The sequence below is a fragment of the Oncorhynchus mykiss genome, chromosome 3 (assembly GCF_057628025.1).
Source record: "Oncorhynchus mykiss isolate SJ-2025 chromosome 3, ASM5762802v1, whole genome shotgun sequence".
NCBI lineage: Eukaryota > Metazoa > Chordata > Actinopteri > Salmoniformes > Salmonidae > Oncorhynchus > Oncorhynchus mykiss.
Genome location: NC_143024.1, coordinates 7,688,944 through 7,715,483, shown reverse-complemented (window position 1 = coordinate 7,715,483; position 26,540 = coordinate 7,688,944). Strand labels below are relative to the sequence as shown.

Genomic DNA, 26,540 nt, shown 5'->3' with positions numbered 1-26,540 from the left:
GTAGACCACAACTCCACCACCATGGTAGCCCACAACTCCACCACCATGGTAGCCCACAGCCCCACCATCATGGTAGCCCACACCACCAACATCACCACCACCACAGTAGACCACGACACCCCCACAATGGTAGCCCACACCACCACCGCCATTGTAGCCCACACCACCACCACCACCACAGTAGCCCACTACTCCACCACCATGGTAACCCACTACTCCACCACCATGGTAGCCCACAACAACACCATCACCATGGTAGCCCACAACAACACCACCATGGTAGCCCACAACAACACCATCACCATGGTAGCCCACAACAACACCACCATGGTAGCCCACAACACCACCACCACAGTAGCCCACAACACCACCATCACAGTAGCCCACAACACCACCACCAGAGTAGCCCACAACACCACCATCACAGTAGCCCACAACACCATCAGCAACCTATACTAAAGACAGGCCTTTGCCAACCAACCCAATCAGTTTATAGAAATAGTGTGCAGCAGTTTATCAGTTATGGAGGTTTCATTCACAAATACAATGGAGCAGGAAACTAGACAAGCTACCTGGCAGTGTCTAAGTGATCATGTGTGATGAGCACTGTTTTCATAATACATTCCTCCTCCAGGGCATTTGCCTGTTAGGTTTTCGGGAAAAGGAAACTTAACAAAAGAGAAAACTATCCATTGTAATGATGATGATGTAGATAGTCATGTGACTGAAATGCTTCACTCCATGTCCTCCTGCGTTTTAAGTTAATAAACCTTAAAGTGAAGTGACCATAAAGATCTACTCAGCAGCAGGTGAAGTGACCATAAAGATCTACTCAGCAGCAGGTGAAGTGACCATAAAGATCTACTCAGCAGCAGGTGAAGTGACCATAAAGATCTACTCAGCATCAGGTGAAGTGACCATAAAGATCTACTCAGCAGCAGGTGAAGTGACCATAAAGATCTACTCAGCAGCAGGTGAAGTGACCATAAAGATCTACTCAGCAGCAGGTGAAGTGACCATAAAGATCTACTCAGCAGCAGGTGAAGTGACCATAAAGATCTACTCAGCATCAGGTGAAGTGACCATAAAGATCTACTCAGCATCAGGTGAAGTGACCATAAAGATCTACTCAGCAGCAGGTGAAGTGACCATAAAGAGATCATGAGGGACATATGACGTATTGAAAGGGAAACTTAACTAAAAGGAAACTCATCCATTGTAATGATCCTATAAATAGTCCTGTGACTGAAACTCTTCACTTAGAAAGACATCACATCCTAGATAGATCACATCATGGGTGTCTTGGGTTTAACCAGCTTTATAGGTGATCATGGAGCGATTTTAACAGATTATCGCTTCAGAAACAGCAAGGTAGTCATAGATGGTTGTAATATCTACCACTCTCTTTATTTGACCTCATGTGTGGATCAGCAGCATGCAGGGGATTATGATGTATTTGAGGACCAGGTCTGCAAGTTCTTTAAGGCTCTGAGAGATTGTGGCATTGAACCTTATGTGATTATAGACGGAGGCTCTGACTTTTCCGATAAAAAGTTTGAAACTCTCCGACAACGAGCTCAATCAAGGATCAACCAAGCCAAGAACTTGTCCATGGGGCTTCGGGAGAGAGGTTTACTGCCAGTCTTCATCAAACAAGTCTTCAAACAGGTCCTCTCCAGCCTGAAGGTGCCATTCGCGCATTGCATCTTTGAAGCAGACCAAGAAATAGCCTCCTTGGCTCAAAGGTGGAAGTGTCCGGTCCTGTCCAATGACAGTGACTTTTATATTTTTGCCATCCAGGCTGGATTTCTTCCCATGTCCCATTTTCAGTGGCAGAACGCGTCAGTGCAAGGCTGGAGTCCTCAAAATTACATCCCCTGCAAGCGGTACACCACAACAAGCTTCTGCAGACAAGTCAACATCAACAGACAGCTTCTCCCAGTCTTCGCTGCCATCGCAGGAAACGACTATGTCAACTTGGTTAAGATGGGCTTTCCCATCAAGTTTGAAGACAGCTTGTCGATGGAATCCAATTGGAAGCGCGGTAAGTTTTAATAAATTAAGTGTTTACTGAAGTTTACATAATCGCTACAGATGCATATAATACTCTAGCGAATGGCGGGGCACACAAGCAAACCCAGGTAGCTGGTGTGAAAGGCAAACACGGTCATTACACAGGTGCACCTTGTGCGGGGAACAACAAAACACAATGCCACAGATGTCTCAAGTTTTGATGGAGCGTACAATTGGCATGCTGACTACAGGAATGCCCACCAGAGCTGTTGCCAGATAAGTGAATGTTAATTTCTCTACCATAAGCCGATTCCAGCGTCGTTTTAGAGAATTTGTCAGTGCGTCCAATTGGCCTCACAACCGCATACTACTTGTGAACGCCAGCCAAGGTCCTCCACATTTGGCTTCTTCACTTGCGGGATGATCTGAGACAAACCACCCGGACAGCTGATAAAAATTTTGGTTTGCTGCTGAACTTCTGTAGAAACTGTCAGAAACCCTCTCAGGGGAGCTCATCTGCGTGCTCGTCGTCCTCACCAGGGTCTTGAACTGACTGCTGTTCGGCGACGTAACTGACTTCAGTGGGCAAATGCTCACCTTCGATGGCCACTGGCACGCTGTGACTGAATCCTGGTTTCAACTGTTCTGGGTAACTGGCAGACAATGTGTATGGCATGGCGTTGCGTGGGCGAAAGGTTTGCTGATGTCAACGTTGTGAACAGAGTGCCCCATGGTGGCGGTGGGGTTATAGTATGGTTAGGTACAAGCTACGGACAATGAACACAATTGCTATTTATCAATGGAAAGTTTAATGCACAGAGATAACGTCACGAGATCCTGAGGCCCATTGTCATGCCATTCATCTGCCCCCATCACCTCATGTTTCAGCATGATAATGCACAGCCCCATGTCTCAAGGATCTGTTACACAATTCCTGGAAGCTGAAAATGTCCCAGTTCTTCCACGGCCTGCATACTCACCAGACATGTCACCCATTGAGAATGTTAGGAATGCTCTGGGTCGACGAGTATGACATCGTGTTCCAGTTCCCGCCAATATCCAGCAACTTCACAGAGCCACTGGAGAGGAGTTGGACAACATTCCACAGGCCACAATCAACAGCTTGATCAACTCTATGTGAAGGAGATGTGTCACGCTGGATGAGGCAAATGGTTTGTCACACCAGATACTGACTGGTTTTCTGATCCACTCCTCTACGTTTTTGTGAAGGTTTCTGTGACCAACAGATGCATATCTGTATTCCCAGTCATGTGAAATCCATAAATTAGGGCCTAATGAACTCATTTAAATTGACTAATTTTGTTATATGAACTTTAAAAAAAGAAAAACCTTTCAATTGTTGCATGTTGCTTTTATATTTTTGTTCAGTGTACATACAGTCATTTGCCAACCAACCCAGCCAGTTTGGGTTCCAGATCCAGACACCAACCAACCCAGACAGTTTTGGGATCCAGATCCAGACACCAACCAACCCAGCCAGTTTGGGTTCCAGATCCAGACACCAACCAACCCAGCCAGTTTGGGATCCAGATCCAGACACCAACCAACCCAGACAGTTTTGGGATCCAGATCCAGACACCAACCAACCCAGCCAGTTTTGGGTTCCAGATCCAGACACCAACCAACCCAGCCAGTTTTGGGTTCCAGATCCAGACACCAACCAACCCAGACAGTTTTGGGATCCAGATCCAGACACCAACCAACCCAGCCAGTTTGGGTTCCAGATCCAGACACCAACCAACCCAGCCAGTTTGGGATCCAGATCCAGACACCAACCAACCCAGACAGTTTTGGGATCCAGATCCAGACACCAACCAACCCAGCCAGTTTTGGGTTCCAGATCCAGACACCAACCAACCCAGACAGTTTTGGGTTCCAGATCCAGACACCAACCAACCCAGCCAGTTTTGGGATCCAGATCCAGACACCAACCAACCCAGCCAGTTTGGGTTCCAGATCCAGACACCAACCAACCCAGCCAGTTTTGGGTTCCAGATCCAGACACCAACCAACCCAGACAGTTTGGGATCCAGATCCAGACACCAACCAACCCTGCCAGTTTTGGGATCCAGATCCAGACACCAACCAACCCAGACAGTTTTGGGTTCCAGATCCAGACACCAACCAACCCAGACAGTTTTGGGTTCCAGATCCAGACACCAACCAACCCAGACAGTTTTGGGTTCCAGATCCAGACACCAACCAACCCAGACACTTTTGGGTTCCAGATCCAGACACCAACCAACCCAACAAGTTTTTACCAATTGTGTGCAGCAGCTTGTCTGTTACGAGGTTTCATTTCCAAGTCAGATGGAATAGAAAACATTTTATATAAAACATTCCTCCTATGAGGGCCGATTAAGACCAAGTTAAGCGCGCTTCAATGGAACATAATTCCTTTTTTCATGTACCATTCTCTCTTTTTGTGTATTTTGACCTTGAATTTAAACATGACAATATTATGCTATAACACCCGCTATTCATTTGTTGTGGAGATCAAAGAAATTAACGTTTTGGCGGAAATGTGTGTCTACAGCCATGACATATTCTGACCTTGACTTAAATCTATCATAATTCTCCCACTTTTAAGTGCAAGGAAACCATGAATAAGGTTGAGTGAACCTGCCTGTTCCAAGTGGAAAAATGTATCTACTTTATTTGTTCTGATAGAAATAACATTCTTTGCACTGTACGTTCAAAATTGATAAGAGCTATTGATAAGAGCTATTGATAAGAGCTATTGATAAGAGCTATTGATAAGAGCTATTGATAAGAGCTAGGTAAATGATTCATCTGTTTGGAGAAGGAGATTGTAAATACACACAACAATTGTTTTAGATGAACTGAAAATGATATCAACATGACATGTAGGGTTAGTGCTTCTGTACTGTTTACCACGCTTGCCAAATATCAGATCTCAGCAACAAACTGATCATGCAATATTACATGCTTTTTGATGTATTTTGAAACATTTTCAATGATGTTTACTAGTTTAAAATGCATTCTTCTACAGAACCGCTGGACCAATCAGCACCAAATGTGGTATATATATATATAGATAAACTAGGCAAGTCATTTAAGAACAAATTCTTGTTTACAATGACAGCCTACCCCAGATCTACTCAGCATCAGGTGAAGTGACCATAAAGAGATCACGAGGGACATATGATGTATCGAAAGGGAAAAGTTAACGAAATGAAAACTCATCCATTGTAATGATCCTATAAATAGTCCTGTGACTGAAACTCTTAAATTGTAAAGACATCACATCCCAGACGGAGCTCATCTCGGGTTTATAGATGAAAATGAAACGTTTATTTTTTATTTTTTTAAAGATGATCACTTCTGAAACGCCAAGCTGATCATAGATGGCAGTAATCTCTACCACTTGCTTTATTTTAACTCAAGTTTGGATCAGAAGCATGGAGGGGATCTTGATGCTTTTAAGGCTCTGAGAGATTGCGACATTGACCCTTATGTGATTATAGATGAAGGCTCTGACAAAAAGTTTGAAACTCTCCACCAACGAATTCAATCAAAGATCAACACAGCCAACAACTTGTCCATGGGGGCGTCAAGGGGGAAGTCTAAATATCAACCCTCGTCAAACAAGTCTTCAAACAGGCCCTCTCCAGCTTAAAGGTTCAGTTCGTACAGCATCTGTGAGGCAGACCAAGAAATAGCCTCACTGGCTCAAAGGTGAAAATGTCCGGTTCTGTCCAATGACAGTGACTTTCATGTGACTGCCCATGTCCCGTTTGAAGTGGGATGAAAGCGTCAGTGCAAGGCGGGAGTCCTCAAAATGACATCCTCTGCAAGCGGTACGCCACAACAAGCTTCTGCAGTCACTTCAACATCAACAGACGGCTTCTCCCAGTCTTCGCCGCCATCGCAGGAAACGACTATGTCAACTTGGATAAGATGGGCTTTCCCATCAGGTGGGAAGACTACTCTCCAAAGCAACCCAATCTCGAAGCAACCCAAGAAAAAAGTATATACTAATATATTATATGTATACTGAAGTATACTTAAATACTACAGAATCATATAACAGACCTAAAGTGTATTCAAAGAATATTTGTTTTGCTCTTTATTTAATATATTAATCATTTGCGTAAGTACTAATTAAGTACTAATTAAGTACTAATTAAGTGTCCCAATTTAGATAATTTAAAATACATTTAATATACTTAAATAAAACAGTATATAATAAAGTAGACATTAAATGTATATATCTGTCACGCCCTGACCTTAGTTATCTTTGTTTTCTTCATTATTTTGGTCAGGTCAGGGTGTTACGAGGGGTATGTGTGTTTTTACTCCTGTATATCTACTAGGGTTTTTGTATGTATGTATGTACAGTGGGGCAAAAAAAGTATTTAGTCAGCCACCAATTGTGCAAGTTCTCCCACTTAAAAAGATGACAGAGGTCTGTAATGTTCATCATAGGTACACTTCAACTATGACAGACAAAATGAGAAAAAAAAATCCAGAAAATCACATTGTAGGATTTTTTATGAATTTATTTGCAAATTATGGTGGAAAATAAGTACTTGGTCAATAACAAAAGTTAATCTCAATACTTTGTTATATACCCTTTGTTGGCAATGACAGAGGTCAAACGTTTTCTGTAAACATTTGACCGAAGTTAAACAATTTACAGGCAATGCTATCAAATACTAATTGAGTTTATGTAAACTTCTGACCCACTGGGAATGTGATGAAAGAAATAAAAGCTGAAATAAATAAATATTCTGACATTTCACATTCTTAAAATAAAGTGGTGATCCTAACTGACCAAAGACAGTCCTTTTTACAAGGAAAAAATGTCAGGAATTGTGAAAAAGTGAGTTTAAATGTATTTGGCTAAAATGTACGTATACTTACGACTTTAACTGTATATGTTTGTTTTTTGTGCTTGGGAAGGGGTTGTCTTTTTCAACAAGTTGCTGAAATGGCTGGCCAGTTTCCAGGAGAAGCAGGAGGCCTTGGACAATGTGCACCTCCTCATTGGTCATGGGGAAAACAACATGGATGCTGCCCTCCAGGCCCTCTCTCGGGGCATAGAAACATACCAGATTCAACCCGAAAGCCTGGAGTGTTTCTTCAATGATGGCGAGGCGCCTGATGCCGGCCTTCTCCCAGACCATCTGAGTGTCCTTCCAGACTGGACTCTGCTGCCGTTGACGAACGGGACACTTCCCCCCTACATGATATACATTCTGCAGCGGAGGCCAGTGATACAGGGTATCCAAGTGGAAGATCACAGCTTACCCAGTGGGAACAACACCTCTCGGCCCATACGGCAGGCATTCTACGGGCTGCTGCTGGGTGAGGGGAGGGAAGTGGAGGAGTATGACAGGGAAGAAACAAACCTGACCAGCAGCATGGTTACAGCCATCCTGCCCAGTGCTGCACAACAGCTGCAGCTGGACACACTGGATCAGGTATGTAGACATGTGATATAGTATACAGTATATCAGGTATGTTGACATGTGATATAGTATACAGTATATCAGGTATGTCGACATGATATAGTATACAGTATATCAGGTATGTATACATGTGATGTAGTATACAGTATATCAGGTATGTATACATGTGATATAGTATACAGTATATCAGGTATGTATACATGTGATATAGTATACAGTATATCAGGTATGTCGACATGTGATATAGTATACAGTATATCAGGTATGTAGATGTGATATAGTATACAGTATATCAGGTATGTATACATGTGATATAGTATACAGTATATCAGGTATGTATACATGTGATATAGTATACAGTATATCAGGTATGTATACATGTGATATAGTATACAGTATATCAGGTATGTATACATGTGATATAGTATACAGTATATCAGGTATGTATACATGTGATATAGTATACAGTATATCAGGTATGTAGACATGTGATATAGTATACAGTATATCAGGTATGTAGACATGTGATATAGTATACAGTATATCAGGTATGTATACATGTGATATAGTATACAGTATATCAGGTATGTCGACATGTGATATAGTATACAGTATATCAGGTATGTTGACATGTGATATAGTATACAGTATATCAGGTATGTATACATGTGATATAGTATACAGTATATCAGGTATGTTGACATGTGATATAGTATACAGTATATCAGGTATGTAGACATGTGATATAGTATACAGTATATCAGGTATGTTGACATGTGATGTAGTATACAGTATATCAGGTATGTCGACATGTGATATAGTATACAGTATATCAGGTATGTTGACATGTGATATAGTATACAGTATATCAGGTATGTATACATGTGATGTAGTATACAGTATATCAGGTATGTAGACGTGTGATATAGTATACAGTATATCAGGTATGTCGACATGTGATATAGTATACAGTATATCAGGTATGTTGACATGTGATATAGTATACAGTATATCAGGTATGTATACATGTGATATAGTATACAGTATAATATAAACATGCTGCTGTTGATTCTGAAATTAATTCTCATTCTCTTGTTCTGTCTCTTAGGCTCCACATTCAGTGCGGCTTGAGGTGTTTTTGGAGACCGTTGGTGTGTCCCAGTCCACTTTGAATGGTCTCCCACTTCACCTGGGACTTCCTGTGGCTGTTACCTACTACTGGCTGAGGCATGCCCATCCCCGACCAGACCATCCTCTCCTGCAGGCCCTGCTACTAGGACTGGTGTATGGAGAGCTCTGCAGACAGAGGAAGAGCCAGAGAGGTATGGACCAGAGCATGAATGAAAACACACACACAGCCACACACAACTTGGAATTTATAAATAAAGTACGTGAAGTGCAGCCAATGACTCCTCCCCTTCTTGTGTATCAGGGTTTATAGAGGAGAGACCAGTGTTGGAGAGGATGAGAGGGCTGATTCAGAGACGTGCTATGAGTCCAGACCTGGGTGTGGTCCACGCCTATAGCCAATGGAAGCGCTGCATGAGGGATTGCCTTGACCTGAACCAACTGCTGTGCTTCCCTCTACCTGAGCCTCAGTGTGCCTGGTAAGGTGTCCCTTCCTAAAACAACCCTAACCTCTAACCTCTAACCTCTAGAGTAGACCAGTGGTATTCCTTCACATTGTTTTCTAGCCCAGCAGCAACACAGCTAATTCAACCCTCTGTTGTTTCCCTGTTGGAGTCTAGGCTGTACAAGGGCACTCTGGTGCACCAGCTTGTGGGCCAACTGAGACGGGGGGTGACCCCGGATTCTCTCCTGATGGAAGACCCTTCATCTGGGCAGCTGTACAAAGCCATGCTGGACGCCATGCGTCCATACTCAACTTCCAGGAAGCTGAGACCACTGGACAACCTGACGGCCCCTCTGCAGATTCTGTCGCTGGAGGATGAAGAATTTGATGATGATGATGATGATGATGGAGTAGGCTGTACTGAAGTCCCAATGTCCCGTCACAAGAGGAAGGAAAGATTCAATAAAGCTCTGTTGAGTTATAGATATAGGGACCACTAAATAGGGACCACCTGTTGAGTTATAGATATGGTGACCACTATATAGGGACCACCTGTTGAGTTATATACTGTTTTCTGTGACATTAAAGTGACAGAGTGCATAGGTAGGAAGGCCCCATTTGCATACACTCATACTCATGAAGCGCTTCCCCTTTCACTTACACATGGAGCACAGAGAACATTGATAAGAGATTTGACATTGATTAAAAGAAAATAAGAAAAATGAGAGTAAATTATTATTTTTTTATTGTGACTGAGGTTTATTGAAGTGAAAATTCAAGGTTAAATATGTTAAATGTTAAAGGTTGAAAACATTGTGAAATAAACATTGTGAAATAAACATTGTGAAATAAACATTGTGAAATATTAAAGTGGAGTTAAAGTAGTGCAGTAAAATGTTAGAATGTTATATTGTTGTTTGCTGTAAGGTGTGATGCATATTGACTATGTTTGTTAGAGGAGGAGGTTGATAATCTAATGGTGTTGGAACGTTTAAAATGTTGGATGTTTAGAAGGTAATGGGAGAAATATATTAGGTTGGATTAGGATTAGAATTGAATGGAATAAGAAAATGTATGTTTGAACCACCATCCCAGTAGCCCACACAACTACCACCACAGTAGCCCACACCACCACCACCACCACAGTAGCCCACACCACCACCACCACCACAGTAGCCCACACCACCATCACCACGGTAGCCAACACAACTACCACCACAGTAGCCCACACAACCACCACCACAGTAGCCCACACAACCATCACCACAGTAGCCCACACAACTACCACCACGGTAGCTCACACCACCACCACCACAGTAGCCCACACAACTACCACCACGGTAGCCCACACAACTACCACCACCACGGTAGCCCACACAACTACCACCACCATGGTAGCCCACACAACTACCACCACGGTAGCCCACACCACCACCACCACGGTAGCCCACACAACTACCACCACCACGGTAGCCCACACAACCACCACCACGGTAGCCAACACAACCACCACCACGGTAGCCCACACAACTACCACCACCACAGTAGGACACACAACTACCACCACGGTAGCCCACACAACTACCACCACGGTAGCCCACACAACTACCACCACGGTAGCCCACACAACTACCACCACGGTAGCCCACACAACTACCACCACAGTAGCCCACACAACTACCACCACGGTAGCCCACACAACTACCACCACGGTAGCCCACACAACAACCACCACGGTAGCCCACACAACTACCACCACGGTAGCCCACACAATCACCACCACAGTAGCCCGCACAACTACCACCATGGTAGCCCACACAACTACCACCACGGTAGCCCACACCACCACCACGGTAGCCCACACAACTACCACCACGGTAGCCCACACAACTACCACCACAGTAGCCCACACAACTACCACCACAACCACGAAGTTCACACCACCACCACGGTAGCCCACACCACCACCACCATGGTAGACCACACCACCACTACCATCACAGTAGCCCACACAACCAACACAGTAGCCCACACCACCACCACCAAGGAATATCCCACACCACCACCACCAAGGAATATCCCACACCACCACCACAGTAGCCCACACCACCACCACCACAGTAGCCCACACCACCACCACCACCAAGGTAGCCCACACCACCATCATGTTATCCCATACCAACTCCACCACCATGGTAGCCAACACCACCACCACCATGGTAGCCCACATCACCACCACGGTATTCCAAACCACCTCCACCACCACAGTAGCCCACACCAACACCACCATGGTAGCCCACACCACCACCACCATGGTAGTCCACACCACCACCACCATGGTAGCCCACGCCACCTCCACCACCACGATGGCCCACACAAACACCACCATGGTAGCCCACACCACTACCACAGTAGCCCACACCACCTCCACCAACATAGGAGCCCACCACCACCCACACCACCACCACCATGGTAGCCCACATCACCACCACCATCACAGTAGCCCACACCACCACCACCAAGGAATATCCCACACCACCTCCACCACCACGATAGCCCACACCACCACCATGGTAGCCCACACCACCACCACCACGGTGGCCCACACCACCACCATGGTAGCCCACACCACCACCGTGGTAGCCCACACCACCTCCACCACCACAGTAGCCCACACCACCACCACCACCAAGGTAGCCCACACCACCACCATGGTATCCCATACCAACTCCACCACCATGGTAGCCCACACCACCACCACCATGGTAGCCCACACCACCACCACGGTATTCCAAACCACCTCCACCACCATGGTAGCCCACAACACCACCATGGTAGCCCACACCACCACCACAGTAGCCCACACAACCACCACAATGGTATCCCGCACCACCACCACCACGGAACATCCCACACCACCACCACCACATTAGCCCACACCACCACCTCCACAACGGTAGCCCACACCACCACCACCACCATGGTAGCCCACACGACCACAACCATGGTAGTTCACACCACCACCATGGTAGCCCACACCACATCCCCTCCACCACCACGGTAGCCCAGACCACCACCACAGTAGCCCACACCACCTCCAGCACCATGGTAGCCCACACCACCTCCACAATGGTAGTCCAAACCACCACCACGTTAGCCCACACCACCATGGTAGCCCACACCACCTCCACCACCACGGTAGCCCACAACACCACCACCATGGTAGCCCACACTACCACCACGGTAGCCCACACATCCACCACCACAGTTGCCCACACCACCACCATGGTAGCCCACACATCCACCACCACAGTTGCCCACACCACCACCATGGAAGCCCACACCCCCTCCACCACCACGGTAGCCCACACCACCACCACCATGGTAACCCACACCACCACCACCATGGTAGCCCACACCACCTCCACCATGGTAGCCCACACCACCACCACGGTAATCCACACCACCACTTCCACCATGGTAGCCCACACCACCACCACAGTAGCCCACACCACCACCACCATGGTATCACAGACCACCACCACAGTAGCCCACACCACCTCCAGCACCATGGTAGCCCACACCACCTCCACAATGGTAGTCCAAACCACCACCACGGTAGCCCACACCACCTCCACCACCATTGTAGCCCACACCACTACCACCACGGAATATCCCACAACACCACCACCACGGAATATCCCACACCCCCACCACCTTGGTAGTTCACACCACCACCACGGTAGCCCACACATCCACCAATACGTTAGCCCACACCACCACCACCATGGTAGCGCACACCACCACCACGGTAGCCCACACATCCACCACCAAAGTTGCCCACACCACCACCATGGTAGCCCACACCCCCTCCACCACCACGGTAGCCCACACCACCACCACCATGGTAGCCCACACCACCACCACCATGGTAGCCCACACCACCTCCACCATGGTAGCCCAAACCACCACCACGATAGCCCACACAACCACTACCATGGTAGCCCACACCACCTCCACCATGGTAGCCCACACATCCATCACCACAGTTGCCCACACCACCACCATGGTAGCCCACACCCCCTCCACCACCACGGTAGCCCACACCACCACCATCATGGTAGCCCACACCACCACCACCATGGTAGCCCACACCACCTCCACCATGGTAGCCCACACCACCTCCACCACCATCGTAGCCCACACCACTACCACCACGGAATATTCCACAACACCACCATCACAGAATATCCCACACCACCACCACCATGGTAGTTCACACCACCACCACAGTAGCCCACACATCCACCAATACGTTAGCCCACACCAACACCACCATGGTAGCGCACACCACCACCACGGTAGCCCACACATCCACCACCAAAGTAGCTCACACCACCACCATGGTAGCCCACACCACCACCACCATGGTAGCCCACACCACCACCACCATGGTAGCCCACACCACCTCCACCATGGTAGCCCAAACCACCACCACGGTAAACCACACCACCACCACCATGGTAGCCCACACCACCACCACCATGGTAGCCCACACATCCATCACCACAGTTGCCCACACCACCACCATGGTAGCCCACACCCCCTCCACCACCACGGTAGCCCACACCACCACTACCATGGTAGCCCACACCACCACCACCATGGTAGCCCAAACTACCACCACGGTAGCCCACACCACCACCACCATGGTAGCCCACACCACCTCCACCATGGTAGCCAAAAACACCACCACGGTAGCCCACACCACCACCACAGTATGGTAGCCCACACCACCTCCACCACCACAGTAGCCCACACCACCACCACCACCACGGTAGCCCACACCACTACCACCACCACGGTAGCCACCACCACACCACCTCCCCCACCACGGTAGCCCACACCACCACCACCATGGTATTCCACACCACCACCACCACAGAATATCCCACACCTCCACCTCCACGGTAGCCCACACCACCACTATGGTAGCCCACACCACCACCACCACCAAGTTAGCCCACACCACCACCACCACAGAATATCCCACACCTCCACCACCACGGTAGCCCACACCACCACCATGGTAGCCCACACCACCACCACCACAGTAGCCCACACCACCACCATGGTAGCCCACACCACCTTCACCACCACAGTAGCCCACACCACCACCACCACGGAATACTCCACAACACCACCATCACAGAATATCCCACACCACCACCACCATGGTAGTTCACACCACCACCACAGTAGCCCACACATCCACCAATACGTTAGCCCACACCAACACCACCATGGTAGCGCACACCACCACCACGGTAGCCCACACATCCACCACCAAAGTAGCTCACACCACCACCATGGTAGCCCACACCACCACCACCATGGTAGCCCACACCACCACCACCATGGTAGCCCACACCACCTCCACCATGGTAGCCCAAACCACCACCACGGTAAACCACACCACCACCACCATGGTAGCCCACACCACCACCACCATGGTAGCCCACACATCCATCACCACAGTTGCCCACACCACCACCATGGTAGCCCACACCCCCTCCACCACCACGGTAGCCCACACTACCACCACGGTACCCCACACATCCACCAATACAGTAGCCCACACCACCACCACCATGGTATCCCACACCACCACCACCACGGTAGCTCACACCACCACCACCACGGTAGGTCACACTACCACCACGGTACCCCACACATCCACCAATACGGTAGCCCACAACACCACCACCATGGTAGCCCACACCATCTCCACCACCACGATGGCCCACACCACCACCACCATGGTAGCCCACACCACCTCCACCACCACGAAGGCCCACACCACCACCACCATGGTAGCCCACACCACTAACACGGTAGCCCACACCACCTCCACCAGCATAGGAGCCCACCACCACCCACACCACCACCACCATGATAGCCCACATCACCACCACCATCACAGTAGCCCACACCACCACCACCAAGGAATATCCCACACCACCACCACCACAGAATATCCCACACCTCCACCACCACGGTAGCCCACACCACCACCATGGTAGCCCACACCACCACCACCACAGTAGCCCACACCACCACCACCACGGTAGCCCACACCACCACCACCATGGTAGCCCACACCACCTCCACCACCACAGTAGCCCACACCACCACCACCACCACGGTAGCCCACACCACTAGCCACCACCACGGTAGCCACCACCACACCACCTCCCCCACCACGGTAGCCCACACCACCACCACCATGGTATTCCACACCACCACCACCACAGAATATCCCACACCTCCACCTCCACGGTAGCCCACACCACCACCATGGTAGCCCACACCACCACCACCACCACGGTAGCCCACACCACCACCACCACAGAATATCCCACACCTCCACCACCACGGTAGCCCACACCACCACCATGGTAGCCCACACCACCACCACCACAGTAGCCCACACCACCACAACCACAGAATATCCCACACCTCCACCACCACGGTAGCCCACACCACCACCATGGTAGCCCACACCACCACCACCACAGTAGCCCACACCACCACCACCACCACGGTAGCCCACACCACCACCACCACCACGGTAGCCCACACCACCACCACCATGGTATTCCACACCACCACCACCACAGAATATCCCACACCTCCACCTCCACGGTAGCCCACACCACCACTATGGTAGCCCACACCACCACCACCACCAAGTTAGCCCACACCACCACCACCACAGAATATCCCACACCTCCACCACCACGGTAGCCCACACCACCACCATGGTAGCCCACACCACCACCACCACAGTAGCCCACACCACCACCATGGTAGCCCACACCACCTTCACCACCACAGTAGCCCACACCACCACCACCACCACAGTAGCCCACACCACCACCACCACCACGGTAGCCCACACCACCACCACCACCACCACGGTAGCCCACACAAACTCCCCTACCACGGTAGCCCACACCACCACCACCATGGTAGCCCACACCACCTCCACCACCACCACAGTAGCCCACACCACCACCACCACCACCACGGTAGCCCACACCACCACCACCACCACGGTAGCCCACACCACCTCCCCTACCACGGTAGCCCACACCACCACCACCATGGTAGCCCACACCACCTCCACCACCACAGTAGCCCACACCACCACCACCACCACGGTAGCCCACACCACTACCACCACCACGGTAGCCACCACCACACCACCTCCCCCACCACGGTAGCCCACACCACCACCACCATGGTATTCCACACCACCACCACCACAGAATATCCCACACCTCCACCACCACGGTAGCCCACACCACCACCATGGTAGCCCACACCACCACCACCACCACGGTAGCCCACACCACCACCACCACCACGGTAGCCCACACCACCTCCCTCACCACGGTAGCCCACACCACCACCACCATGGTATTCCACACCACCACCACCACAGAATATCCCACACCTCCACCACCACGGTAGCCCACACCACCACCATGGTAGCCCACACAACCTCCACCACCACAGTAGCCCACACCACCACCACCACCACCACGGTAGCCCACATCACCACCACCACCACGGTAGCCCACACCACCTCCCCCACCACGGTAGCCCACACCATCACCACCATGGTATTCCACACCACCACCATGGTTGTCCACACCACCACCGTGGTAGCCCACAGCACCTCCACCACCATGGTAAGCCACACCACCTCCACCACCATGGTAGCCCACACCACCACCACCATCACAGTAGCCCACACCACCACCACCAGGGTAGCCCACACCACCTCCACCACCACGGTAGCCCACACCACCACCACGGTAGCCAGCACATCCACCAATACGTTAGCCCACACCACCACCACCATGGTAGCCAACACCACCACCACGGTAGCCCACACCACCTCCACCAACATGGTAGCCCACACCACCACCATCATGGTAGCCCACACCACCACCACCATTGTAGCCCACACCACCACCACGGTAGCCCACACCACCACCACCATTGTAGCCCACACCACAACCACCACCACGGTAGCCCACACCACCACCACCACCACGGTAGCCCACACCACCACCACCACCATGGTAGCCCACACCACCACCACTACAATGGTAGCCCACACCACCACCACCATAGTAGCCCACACCACCACCACCACCACCATGGCAGCCCACACCACCACCACCACCATGGCAGCCCACTCCACCACCACCACCATGGCAGCCCACTCCACCACCACCACCACCACCATGGCAGCCCACACCACCACCACCACCACCACCACGGTAGCCCACACCACCATCACCACCATGGTAGCCCACACAACCACCACCATAGTAGCCCACACCACCACCATCACCATGGCAGCCCACTCCACCACCACCACCATGGCAGCCCACTCCACCACCACCACCACCACCACCATGGCAGCCCACACCACCACCACCACCACCACCATGGTAAACCACACCACCATCACCACCATGGCAGCCCACACCACCACCACCACCACCACCGTGATAGCCCACACCACCACCACCACCATGGTAGCCCACACCACCACCACTACAATGGTAGCCCACACCACCACCATAGTAGCCCACACCACCACCACCACCATGGCAGCCCACACCACCACCACCACCATGGCAGCCCACACCACCACCACCACCACCACCATGGTAAACCACACCTCCATCACCACCATGGCAGCCCACACCACCACCACCACCACCACCACCGTGGTAGCCCACACCACCACCACCACGGTAGCCCACACCACCTCCACCAACATGGTAGCCCACACCACCACCACCATTGTAGCCCACACCACAACCAACACCACCACCACCACGGTAGCCCACACCACCACCACCACCACGGTAGCCCACACCACCACCACCACCATGGTAGCCCACACCACCACCACTACAATGGTAGCCCACACCACCACCACCATAGTAGCCCACACCACCACCACCACCATGGCAGCCCACACCACCACCACCACCATGGCAGCCCACTCCACCACCACCACCACCACCATGGCAGCCCACTCCACCACCACCACCATGGCAGCCCACTCCACCACCACCACCACCATGGCAGCCCACTCCACCACCACCACCACCACCACCACCATGGCAGCCCACACCACCACTACCACCATGGCAGCCCACTCCACCACCACCACCATGGCAGCCCACTCCACCACCACCACCATGGCAGCCCACACCACCACCACCACCACCACCACCACCATGGTAAACCACACCACCACCACCACCACCATGGCAGCCCACACCACCACCACCACCACCACCACCGTGGTAGCCCACACCACCACCACCACCACGGTAGCCCACACCAAAGACACACCACACACAAAGATCTACTCAGCAGCAGGTGAAGTGACCATAAAGATCTACTCAGCAGCAGGTGAAGTGACCATAAAGATCTACTCAGCAGCAGGTGAAGTGACCATAAAGATCTACTCAGCATCAGGTGAAGTGACCATAAAGATCTACTCAGCAGCAGGTGAAGTGACCATAAAGATCTACTCAGCATCAGGTGAAGTGACCATAAAGATCTACTCAGCATCAGGTGAAGTGACCATAAAGAGATCATGAGGGACATATGACGTATTGAAAGTGAAACTTAACTAAAAGGAAACTCATCCATTGTAATGATCCTATAAATAGTCCTGTGACTGAAACTCTTCACTTAGAAAGACATCACATCCTAGATAGATCACATCATGGGTGTCTTGGGTTTAACCAGCTTTATAGGTGATCATGGAGAGATTTTAACAGATTATCGCTTCAGAAACAGCAAGGTAGTCATAGATGGTTGTAATATCTACCACTCTCTTTATTTGACCTCGTGTGTGGATCAGCAGCATGGAGGGGATTATGATGTATTTGAGGACCAGGTCTGCAAGTTCTTTAAGGCTCTGAGAGATTGTGGCATTGAACCTTATGTGATTATAGACGGAGGCTCTGACTTTTCCGATAAAAAGTTTGAAACTCTCCGACAACGAGCTCAATCAAGGATCAACCAAGCCAACAACTTGTCCATGGGGCTTCGGGAGAGAGGTTTACTGCCAGTCTTCATCAAACAAGTCTTCAAACAGGTCCTCTCCAGCCTGAAGGTGCCATTCGCGCATTGCATCTTTGAAGCAGACCAAGAAATAGCCTCCTTGGCTCAAAAGTGGAAGTGTCCGGTCCTGTCCAATGACAGTGACTTTTATATTTTTGCCATCCAGGCTGGATTTCTTCCCATGTCCCATTTTCAGTGCAGAACGCGTCAGTGCAAGGCTGGAGTCCTCAAAATTACATCCCCTGCAAGCGGTACACCACAACAAGCTTCTGCAGACAAGTCAACATCAACAGACAGCTTCTCCCAGTCTTCGCTGCCATCGCAGGAAACGACTATGTCAACTTGGATGAGATGGGCTTTCCCATCAAGTTTGAAGACAGCTTGTCGATGGAATCCAATTGGAAGCGCGGTAAGTTTTAATAAATTAAGTGTTTACTGAAGTTTACATAATCGCTACAGATGCATATAATACTCTAGCGAATGGCGGGGCACACAAGCAAACCCAGGTAGCTGGCGTGAAAGGCAAACACGGTCATTACACAGGTGCACCTTGTGCGGGGAACAACAAAACACAATGCCACAGATGTCTCAAGTTTTGATGGAGCGTACAATTGGCATGCTGACTACAGGAATGCCCACCAGAGCTGTTGCCAGATAATTGAATGTTAATTTCTCTACCATAAGCCGATTCCAGCGTCGTTTTAGAGAATTTGTCAGTACGTCCAATTGGCCTCACAACCGCATACTACTTGTGAACGCCAGCCAAGGTCCTCCACATTTGGCTTCTTCACTTGCGGGATGATCTGAGACAAACCACCCGGACAGCTGATAAAAATGTTGGTTTGCTGCTGAACTTCTGTAGAAACTGTCAGAAACCCTCTCAGGGGAGCTCATCTGCGTGCTCGTCGTCCTCATCAGGGTCTTGAACTGACTGCTGTTCGGCGACGTAACTGACTTCAGTGGGCAAATGCTCACCTTCGATGGCCACTGGCACGCTGTGACTGAATCCTGGTTTCAACTGTTCTGGGTAACTGGCAGACAATGTGTATGGCATGGCGTTGCGTGGGCGAAAGGTTTGCTGATGTCAACGTTGTGAACAGAGTGCCCCATGGTGGCGGTGGGGTTATAGTATGGTTAGGTACAAGCTACGGACAATGAACACAATTGCTATTTATCAATGGAAAGTTTAATGCACAGAGATAACGTCACGAGATCCTGAGGCCCATTGTCATGCCATTCATCTGCCCCCATCACCTCATGTTTCAGCATGATAATGCACAGCCCCATGTCTCAAGGATCTGTTACACAATTCCTGGAAGCTGAAAATGTCCCAGTTCTTCCACGGCCTGCATACTCACCAGACATGTCACCCATTGAGAATGTTAGGAATGCTCTGGGTCGACGAGTATGACATCGTGTTCCAGTTCCCGCCAATATCCAGCAACTTCACAGAGCCACTGGAGAGGAGTTGGACAACATTCCACAGGCCACAATCAACAGCTTGATCAACTCTATGTGAAGGAGATGTGTCACGCTGGATGAGGCAAATGGTTTGTCACACCAGATACTGACTGGTTTTCTGATCCACTCCTCTACGTTTTTGTGAAGGTTTCTGTGACCAACAGATGCATATCTGTATTCCCAGTCATGTGAAATCCATAAATTAGGGCCTAATGAACTCATTTAAATTGACTAATTTTGTTATATGAACTTTAAAAAAAGAAAAACCTTTCAATTGTTGCATGTTGCTTTTATATTTTTGTTCAGTGTACATACAGTCATTTGCCAACCAACCCAGCCAGTTTGGGTTCCAGATCCAGACACCAACCAACCCAGCCAGTTTGGGTTCCAGATCCAGACACCAACCAACCCAGCCAGTTTGGGTTCCAGATCCAGACACCAACCAACCCAGACAGTTTGGGATCCAGATCCAGACACCAACCAACCCAGCCAGTTTGGGTTCCAGATCCAGACACCAACCAACCCAGACAGTTTTGGGTTCCAGATCCAGACACCAACCAACCCAGCCAGTTTGGGTTCCAGATCCAGACACCAACCAACCCTGCCAGTTTGGGTTCCAGATCCAGACACCAACCAACCCAGCCAGTTTGGGATCCAGATCCAGACACCAACCAACCCAGCCAGTTTGGGTTCCAGATCCAGACACCAACCAACCCAGACAGTTTTGGGTTCCAGATCCAGACACCAACCAACCCAGCCAGTTTGGGTTCCAGATCCAGACACCAACCAACCCAGCCAGTTTGGGTTCCAGATCCAGACACCAACCAACCCAGCCAGTTTGGGTTCCAGATCCAGACACCAACCAACCCAGACAGTTTGGGTTCCAGATCCAGACACCAACCAACCCAGCCAGTTTGGGTTCCAGATCCAGACACCAACCAACCCAGACAGTTTTGGGATCCAGATCCAGACACCAACCAACCCAACCAATTTTTTACCAATTGTGTGCAGCAGCTTGTCTGTTACGAGGTTTCATTTCCAAGTCAGATGGAATAGAAAACGTTTTATATAGTACATTCCTCCTGATGAGGGCCGATTAAGACCAAGTTAAGCGCGCTTCAATGGAACATAATTCCTTTTTTCATGTACCATTCTCTCTTTTTGTGTATTTTGACCTTGAATTTAAACATGACAATATTATGCTATAACACCCGCTATTCATTTGTTGTGGAGATCAAAGAAATTAACGTTTTGGCGGAAATGTGTGTCTACAGCTATGACATATTCTGACCTTGACTTAAATCTATCATAATTCTCCCACTTTTAAGTGCAAGGAAACCATGAATAAGGTTGAGTGAACCTGCCTGTTCCAAGTGGAAAAATGTATCTACTTTATTTGTTCTGATAGAAATAACATTCTTTGCACTGTACGTTCAAAATTGATAAGAGCTATTGATAAGAGCTATTGATAAGAGCTATTGATAAGAGCTATTGATAAGAGCTATTGATAAGAGCTAGGTAAATGATTCATCTGTTTGGAGAAGGAGATTGTAAATACACACAACAATTGTTTTAGATGAACTGAAAATGATATCAACATGACATGTAGGGTTAGTGCTTCTGTACTGTTTACCACGCTTGCCAAATATCAGATCTCAGCAACAAACTGATCATGCAATATTACATGCTTTTTGATGTATTTTGAAACATTTTCAATGATGTTTACTAGTTTAAAATGCATTCTTCTACAGAACCGCTGGACCAATCAGCACCAAATGTGGTATATATATATATAGATAAACTAGGCAAGTCATTTAAGAACAAGTTCTTGTTTACAATGACAGCCTACCCCAGATCTACTCAGCATCAGGTGAAGTGACCATAAAGAGATCACGAGGGACATATGATGTATCGAAAGGGAAAAGTTAACGAAATGAAAACTCATCCATTGTAATGATCCTATAAATAGTCCTGTGACTGAAACTCTTAAATTGTAAAGACATCACATCCCAGACGGAGCTCATCTCGGGTTTATAGATGAAAATGAAACGTTTATTTTTATTTTTTTTTAAAGATGATCACTTCTGAAACGCCAAGCTGATCATAGATGGCAGTAATCTCTACCACTTGCTTTATTTTAACTCATGTTTGGATCAGAAGCATGGAGGGGATCTTGATGCTTTTAAGGCTCTGAGAGATTGCGACATTGACCCTTATGTGATTATAGATGAAGGCTCTGACAAAAAGTTTGAAACTCTCCACCAACGAATTCAATCAAAGATCAACACAGCCAACAACTTGTCCATGGGGGCGTCAAGGGGGAAGTCTAAATATCAACCCTCGTCAAACAAGTCTTCAAACAGGCCCTCTCCAGCTTAAAGGTTCCGTTCGTACAGCATCTGTGAGGCAGACCAAGAAATAGCCTCACTGGCTCAAAGGTGAAAATGTCCGGTTCTGTCCATTGACAGTGACTTTCATGTGACTGCCCATGTCCCGTTTGAAGTGGGATGAAAGCGTCAGTGCAAGGCGGGAATCCTCAAAATGACATCCTCTGCAAGCGGTACACCACAACAAGCTTCTGCAGTCACTTCAACATCAACAGACGGCTTCTCCCAGTCTTCGCCGCCATCGCAGGAAACGACTATGTCAACTTAGATAAGATGGGCTTTCCCATCAGGTGGGAAGACTACTCTCCAAAGCAACCCAATCTCGAAGCAACCCAAGAAAAAAGTATATACTAATATATTATATGTATACTGAAGTATACTTAAATACTACAGAATCATATAACAGACCTAAAGTGTATTCAAAGAATATTTGTTTTGCTCTTTATTTAATATATTAATCATTTGCGTAAGTACTAATTAAGTGTCCCAATTTAGATAATTTAAAATACATTTAATATACTTAAATAAAACAGTATATAATAAAGTAGACATTAAATGTATATATCTGTCACGCCCTGACCTTAGTTATCTTTGTTTTCTTCATTATTTTGGTCAGGTCAGGGTGTTACGAGGGTATGTGTGTTTTTACTCCTGTATATCTACTAGGGTTTTGTATGTATGTATGTACAGTGGGGCAAAAAAAGTATTTAGTCAGCCACCAATTGTGCAAGTTCTCCCACTTAAAAAGATGACAGAGGCCTGTAATGTTCATCATAGGTACACTTCAACTATGACAGACAAAATGAGAAAAAAAAATCCAGAAAATCACATTGTAGGATTTTTTATGAATTTATTTGCAAATTATGGTGGAAAATAAGTATTTGGTCAATAACAAAAGTTAATCTCAATACTTTGTTATATACCCTTTGTTGGCAATGACAGAGGTCAAACGTTTTCTGTAAGTCTTCACAAGGTTTCCACACACTGTTGCTGGTATTTTGGCCCAAAAACATTTGACCGAAGTTAAACAATTTACAGGCAATGCTATCAAATACTAATTGAGTTTATGTAAACTTCTGACCCACTGGGAATGTGATGAAAGAAATAAAAGCTGAAATAAATAAATATTCTGACATTTCACATTCTTAAAATAAAGTGGTGATCCTAACTGACCAAAGACAGTCTTTTTTACAAGGAAAAAATGTCAGGAATTGTGAAAAAGTGAGTTTAAATGTATTTGGCTAAAATGTACGTATACTTACGACTTTAACTGTATATGTTTGTTTTTTTTGTGCTTGGGAAGGGGTTGTCTTTTTCAACAAGTTGCTGAAATGGCTGGCCAGTTTCCAGGAGAAGCAGGAGGCCTTGGACAATGTGCACCTCCTCATTGGTCATGGGGAAAACAACATGGATGCTGCCCTCCAGGCCCTCTCTCAGGGCATAGAAACATACCAGATTCAACCCGGTTGCCTGGAGTGTTTCTTCAATGATGGCGAGGCGGCTGATGCCGGCCTTCTCCCAAACCATCTGAGTGTCCTTCCAGACTGGACTCTGCTGCCGTTGACGAACGGGACACTTCCCCCCTACATGATATACATTCTGCAGCGGAGGCCAGTGATACAGGGTATCCAAGTGGAAGATCACAGCTTACCCAGTGGGAACAACACCTCTCGGCCCATACGGCAGGCATTCTACGGGCTGCTGCTGGGTGAAGGGAGGGAAGTAGAGGAGTATGACAGGGAAGAAACAAACCTGACCAGCAGCAAGGTTAATGCCATCCTGCCCAGTGCTGCACAACAGCTGCAGCTGGACACACTGGATCAGGTATGTATATGTGATGTAGTATACAGTATATCAGGTATGTAGACGTGATGTAGTATACAGTATAATATAAACATGCTGCTGTTGATTCTGAAATTGATTCTCATTATTTTGTTCTGTTTCTTAGACTCCATATTTTGAGCGGCGTGAGGTATTTTTGGAGACCCTTGGTGTGTCCCAGTCCACTTTGAATGGTCTCCCACTTCACCTGGGACTTCCTGTGGCTGTTACCTACTACTGGCTGAGGCACGCCCATCCCCGACCAGACCTTCCTCTCCTGCAGGCCCTGCTACTAGGACTTGTGTTCGGAGAGCTCTGCAGACAGAGGAAGAGCCAGAGAGGTATGGACCAGAGCATGAATGAAAACACACACACAGCCACACACAACTTGGAATTTATAAATAAAGTACGTGAAGTGCAGCCAATGACTCCTCCCCTTCTTGTGTATCAGGGTTTATAGAGGAGGGACCAGTGTTGGAGAGGATGAGAGGGCTGATTCAGAGACGTGCTATGAGTCCAGACCTGGGTGTGGTCCACGCCTATAGCCAATGGAAGCGCTGCATGAGGGATTGCCTTGACCTGAACCAACTGCTGTGCTTCCCTCTACCTGAGCCTCAGTGTGCCTGGTAAGGTGTCCCTTCCTAAAACAACCCTAACCTCTAACCTCTAACCTCTAGAGTAGACCAGTGGTATTCCTTTACATTGTATTCTAGCCCAGCAGCAACACAGCTAATTCAACCCTCTGTTGTTTCCCTGTTGGAGTCTAGGCTGTACAAGGGCACTCTGGTGCACCAGCTTGTGGGCCAACTGAGACGGGGGGTGACCCCGGATTCTCTCCTGATGGAAGACCCTTCATCTGGGCAGCTGTACAAAGCCATGCTGGACGCCATGCGTCCATACTCAACTTCCAGGAAGCTGAGACCACTGGACAACCTGACGGCCCCTCTGCAGATTCTGTCGCTGGAGGATGAAGAATTTGATGATGATGATGATGATGATGGAGTAGGCTGTACTGAAGTCCCAATGTCCCGTCACAAGAGGAAGGAAAGATTCAATAAAGCTCTGTTGAGTTATAGATATAGGGACCACTAAATAGGGACCACCTGTTGAGTTATATACTGTTTTCTGTGACATTAAAGTGACAGAGTGCATAGGTAGGAAGGCCCCATTTGCATACACTCATACTCATGAAGCGCTTCCCCTTTCACTTACACATGGAGCACAGAGAACATTGATAAGAGATTTGACATTGATTAAAAGAAAATAAGAAAAATGAGAGTAAATTATTATTTTTTTATTGTGACTGAGGTTTATTGAAGTGAAAATTCAAGGTTAAATATGTTAAATGTTAAAGGTTGAAAACATTGTGAAATAAACATTGTGAAATTAACATTGTGAAATAAACATTGTGAAATAAACATTGTGAAATATTAAAGTGGAGTTAAAGTAGTCCAGTAAAATGTTAGAATGTTATATTGTTGTTTGCTGTAAGGTGTGATGCATATTGACTATGTTTGTTAGAGGAGGAGGTTGATAATCTAATGGTGTTGGAACGTTTAAAATGTTGGATGTTTAGAAGGTAATGGGAGAAATATATTAGGTTGGATTAGGATTAGAATTGAATGGAATAAGAAAATGTTTGTTTGAACCACCATCCCAGTA

The 26,540-nt window shown here is 48.3% G+C and overlaps 2 protein-coding genes across 2 annotated transcripts; both read left to right on the top strand.

Moving 5' to 3' along the window:
• Positions 1 to 1,275: 1,275 nt before the first annotated feature.
• On the top strand, positions 1,276 to 9,650 carry LOC149984299 (single-strand DNA endonuclease ASTE1-like). The gene is made up of 5 exons (XM_090230625.1): positions 1,276 to 2,044; positions 6,961 to 7,481; positions 8,578 to 8,791; positions 8,911 to 9,076; positions 9,218 to 9,650. The coding sequence occupies exons 1-5, from the start codon at positions 1,294 to 1,296 to the stop codon at positions 9,540 to 9,542; spliced, it is 1,977 nt and encodes a 658-aa protein (XP_090086751.1). The 5' UTR covers positions 1,276 to 1,293; the 3' UTR covers positions 9,543 to 9,650.
• A 9,218-nt stretch (positions 9,651 to 18,868) lies between these two features.
• Positions 18,869 to 26,203, top strand: LOC149984298 (single-strand DNA endonuclease ASTE1-like). Its single transcript, XM_090230535.1, has 6 exons — positions 18,869 to 19,404; positions 23,174 to 23,400; positions 24,361 to 24,881; positions 25,006 to 25,219; positions 25,330 to 25,504; positions 25,646 to 26,203. Exons 1-6 carry the CDS (start codon positions 18,869 to 18,871, stop codon positions 25,968 to 25,970), a joined length of 1,998 nt encoding a protein of 665 aa, XP_090086661.1. The 3' UTR covers positions 25,971 to 26,203.
• Positions 26,204 to 26,540: the final 337 nt, after the last annotated feature.

Excerpts from the sequence above, each read along its gene's own strand:
- LOC149984298 (XM_090230535.1), top strand. The coding sequence starts at position 18,869 with ATGGGTGTCTTGGGTTTAACCAGCTTTATAGGTGATCATGGAGAGATT. Across the intron at positions 19,405-23,173 it reads CTTCCCATGTCCCATTTTCA|TGGGATGAAAGCGTCAGTGC; the intron begins GTGCAGAACGCG and ends TCCCGTTTGAAG. Across the intron at positions 25,220-25,329 it reads ACAGAGGAAGAGCCAGAGAG|GGTTTATAGAGGAGGGACCA; the intron begins GTATGGACCAGA and ends CTTGTGTATCAG.
- LOC149984299 (XM_090230625.1), top strand. The coding sequence starts at position 1,294 with ATGGGTGTCTTGGGTTTAACCAGCTTTATAGGTGATCATGGAGCGATT. Across the intron at positions 2,045-6,960 it reads GGAATCCAATTGGAAGCGCG|GGGTTGTCTTTTTCAACAAG; the intron begins GTAAGTTTTAAT and ends GTGCTTGGGAAG. Across the intron at positions 7,482-8,577 it reads AGCTGGACACACTGGATCAG|GCTCCACATTCAGTGCGGCT; the intron begins GTATGTAGACAT and ends TCTGTCTCTTAG.